Here is a 3,664-nt window from a genome sequence, read left to right as displayed (position 1 = left end):
TCCTCCTCGCCGTGACAAGGCTTTGGGGCTGTGCACGGAGTAGGCGTCGAAGTGCTAACAGCTCTCCTGGTGCGACAGCGCCGAGGCCACCGCCCCAGCTCCTCGGCCCTTCTGGGGCGACATTTGGGGTGACCCGTTTCCTCTCTCTCGGTTTCAGGTTGGTGTCAACGGTCCAAGCCACGATGGCAACGGTGTCGGGGATCACGGTTGTCCTTAACTGCAAGGACGTGGTGTACGACAGGTAATCCCGTCCGAGAGCCTCGCTGTCCCGCGAGGAGCACGTGGAGGCTGTGCCCGGCCAGCTCGCAGCTGGAGTATTTGATGCCAAAGGCTTGCACGTACGAAGTGGAGAGGAAAACCAGTTTCATGTTCCTCTTCCCTCCGCTTTGGGTGAAGGGTTGGGCAGAGTGCTGGCCGTACACGCCCTGAAAGGCACTGGCTTGTTCAGCGCGCTCAGACCTGGGGCTGCTCTGCCGGCGCGGAGGGTCTCCTCCTGAGGATGGGCTGTAACATGGGCCCATAGATGAGCAAAAAATAAAGACATCACCTCTTCTAAAGGGGTAAGGGAGTCCTCTTGCTGGAAGCTGAAATTCGCGGTTGCTAACAAGTCAAGCAGACCTAGTGAGAACTGATTTTAGAGGTGCATCACCTTTTCCATGCCAAATGGATGCTGAAGGAGTCCAGAAATGAGAAAATCAATATGGAGTTTGCTCTGAAGGAAAATCACATCGCCTTGTCCTCAGTGCTCTGAGACAAACTGCCCCAGAAGTAGCTCTTGGCAGGAGTGCTAGCGCAATCCGGGTCACAAGACTTAAAAACAGAGCTATTATCCAGAATAGCAGAGAAAATTGTAGGAGGGAAGAATATAATTACGCTGAGCTGGAATTCGACCATCCACCAGATTTTAGGGTGATTTTTAGGGAGAGCTGCCCTCGCGGTCATTGCAGACCTGCCTTTAGGACACAGATGTGAAATGTCCTACCTTGCTCTAGATAGTGAGATCTAGCCAAATTGCCCAGTTCTGCTTAACCCGGGCAGTCTAATGAGTTACCCTTTTTGCTCTAAAATAAAATACCTGCTGTATAGATGGGTCAGATGATAAATCCCAGACCCCCACAGACGGAAGGCGCTGCCGGCAGCCCTCCTTCTCCCCGGAGCTGCGCGCTCGCCCGGGCGCCCTCAGCGCCAGCAGCTCCGCGTGAACACTTTGTCGTCAGAGACCTAGATTTTCTTTGAATCTGGAGGAAACGCAGCCCAGTGCTCAGCAGGGAAGGTCTCGGAGAATGACAGCAGGACAGAGCCAGGAAGCATCACAAAGGTTGCAGTAAAATTTGCCAATTTATTTACATAGGCAGACAATCATTACATCGCTGGCACTGTAATTGCCCTCCAAAGTCCTGGGTAAGTTTTGCAAACACAATAGCTGGTCACTTCCCCTCCCTGTTTTACATCACTTACATCTTTCTATCCAAAATAGGAACACAGGCAACGACGTTTTTCCTGAGACGGCAGGAGAACACTAGCAGATTTATTTGGGCCCCAAGCTACATTTCTTTAAGCAGCAGTGTAGGGTGGTGGTTTTTTGGTTTTGTTTTGGTGGTGGTTTTGTTGTTTTTTTTTTTTTATCGGTGTGATTTCACTCAGGGCTTTTTAATAAGCCTGGTCTCCCTGCAGAGCAGGGCTTGCTGCTGCCCGGATTGTGCAACCAGGATTCTGACATGCTTTGGGAACAGGCAGCTGCCTGCAATTATTTCCCAACAGACAAAACGTCTCGCAGGGGTTTATTGCCTATATTAGATATTTTGCACTTCACTCTCCGAAGTCCAGGCCAGGCATCTCTAATTAAATCTGAGGTCTCTGGGTGCTTTCCAAACGCTCCCCAGATTAGGCAGCCAGCTGAAGCAGTGTGGCAGGCAGAAAGGGCACAGTCTTGGAGCTTTTCTCCTACCAAACATCAGCTCTGGGTGGCTCAGGGGAGAAGATTACCTGCTGCAGAGGTGTCAGATTAGTGCTGGATCCCGAGCGGTGCTATGCCCCCGGCCCGCACGGCAAACACCCGGCTGTGGGGCTAATCAAGATCCTCCCGTTAGCGCCGTGTTTGTGCTTGGCTGGGCCGAGCTCGGTGCCTGGCACGGCCAAGCGCAAAGTGGGGGCAGTGCCGAGGAGGCGTCCTCCACGCGTACCAGGTACCTTTTCTCTGCTGAGCCGAATCAAGTTAAATTTCGCCACCTCTCAGCTTACCATCAGCTTCAAAATCTGCTGCTGCCGTTTCAGACCTAAAGACTCTCTTCCACCTTTTAGAGCATCGCGAGGTGCTCACAGCCGTTGCGATGCCTCTGTGTGTGCTGCTCCTCCCCTAGGCACTGGCTGGCCGTAGAGTACATCTGGGTCCTCGTTCCCTACATGACTTATGACATTTACGTCATGTACCTCTCCCACTGGCACAAGAGCCGGGACAGGGGAGTCACGGAGAAGAAGCACTCGCTGGCCAGCGTGCGGAGCTTCCTCCTGCAGGAGCGGCTGATGGTCACCCACCACCTCTTCATCCTCGTCGTGCTCACCCCCGTCACCCAGGTAAGGGCTGGGCACGGCCGCTGTGAAACCCAGCCCGCGAGGAGCCCCACGTGGCTGCAAGGGCTTGTAATCGAGGCTGTGTCTGGCAAAGCACCTCTGCCGGTCAGGAGCCCGTGACCCCCTGGAGATGCTTGGTGTTAGCTCCCAGCCACCTCTCTAGGAGGGTCCCATGCTCACTGCTGGCTTTATTTGCAGCACTTCAGGGGAGAGCTGGGGGACTTCTTCGTGGGCTGCATCTTCACAGCAGAGCTGAGCACGCCTTTTGTATCACTGGGCAAAATCCTCATGCAGGTAGGTGAGGAGGGACGGGGCTCGGGTCTGGGAACCCCACAGCGGCTTGTACCCTTTCCCCGCCCCAGGTTGCCCTTCTGCATCAGCCCCTGTTTGTGCAGCAGCCGGGCTGGAGGTCTCGGAAGGGGGGCAGCCCCACAACTGTAACCCCAAGCTCCCCCAAAGTGCTGCCCTCCTCCCCGCCTCCCGTTAGGTTCCCATCCCTTTCCCCAGCAGGCAGCCTGCCCAGGGGCGTCCCCAAACTGGGGGGCTGTGCTGTGTCCTGGTGCTGCCCCCTCCTGTCTGTACCTCCCCTCTGCACCACGCTCCCTCCTGCCCCAGCCCTCTGCCCCCCCCACACCTCCCTTCCTCCTCCATCCCTTCCCACCCTGCTTTCCTGCTCCCTCCAAAATGCTCCCCCCATCCACACCTGCTGGGTGCTCGGCTCCATGCTCCCAGCACAGTCAGTGCCCGGGGAGCGATGGGGTGCTGCTCACCCAGCGCTCACCCCACGTTCGCCTTCTTCCTTCCCCAGCTCAAAATGCAGGACACGCTCCTGCACAAGGTGAACGGCATCCTCATCCTGGTGACCTTCTTCCTCTGCCGTATTCTCCTCTTCCCTTTCATGTACGCGGCCTACGCCAGGCAGGTGGGAATCCCCATTTACATGGTGCCTTTCCGCATCCCCCTGCACTGCAACATAGCCAACGCCTCCCTCATCGCCCCCCAGCTCTACTGGTTCAGGCTCATCTGCCGCAAAGCCGCCCGACTCTACGGCAGCTCACCCGCCCACAAAAAAAGATAACGGCCGGCAGAGGCA

The 3,664-nt window shown here is 56.1% G+C and overlaps 1 protein-coding gene across 1 annotated transcript; it reads left to right on the top strand.

The window, feature by feature from the left end:
• The first annotated feature begins 182 nt into the window (after positions 1-182).
• On the top strand, positions 183-3,649 carry FAM57A (family with sequence similarity 57, member A). The gene is made up of 4 exons (XM_009324174.1): positions 183-241; positions 2,361-2,574; positions 2,770-2,865; positions 3,380-3,649. The coding sequence occupies exons 1-4, from the start codon at positions 183-185 to the stop codon at positions 3,647-3,649; spliced, it is 639 nt and encodes a 212-aa protein (XP_009322449.1).
• The last annotated feature ends 15 nt before the right edge of the window (positions 3,650-3,664 follow it).

The sequence above is a fragment of the Pygoscelis adeliae genome, unplaced genomic scaffold (genome assembly GCF_000699105.1).
Source record: "Pygoscelis adeliae isolate BGI_AS28 unplaced genomic scaffold, ASM69910v1 Scaffold290, whole genome shotgun sequence".
Classification (NCBI taxonomy): domain Eukaryota; kingdom Metazoa; phylum Chordata; class Aves; order Sphenisciformes; family Spheniscidae; genus Pygoscelis; species Pygoscelis adeliae.
This window is presented reverse-complemented; position numbering and strand designations above follow the sequence as displayed.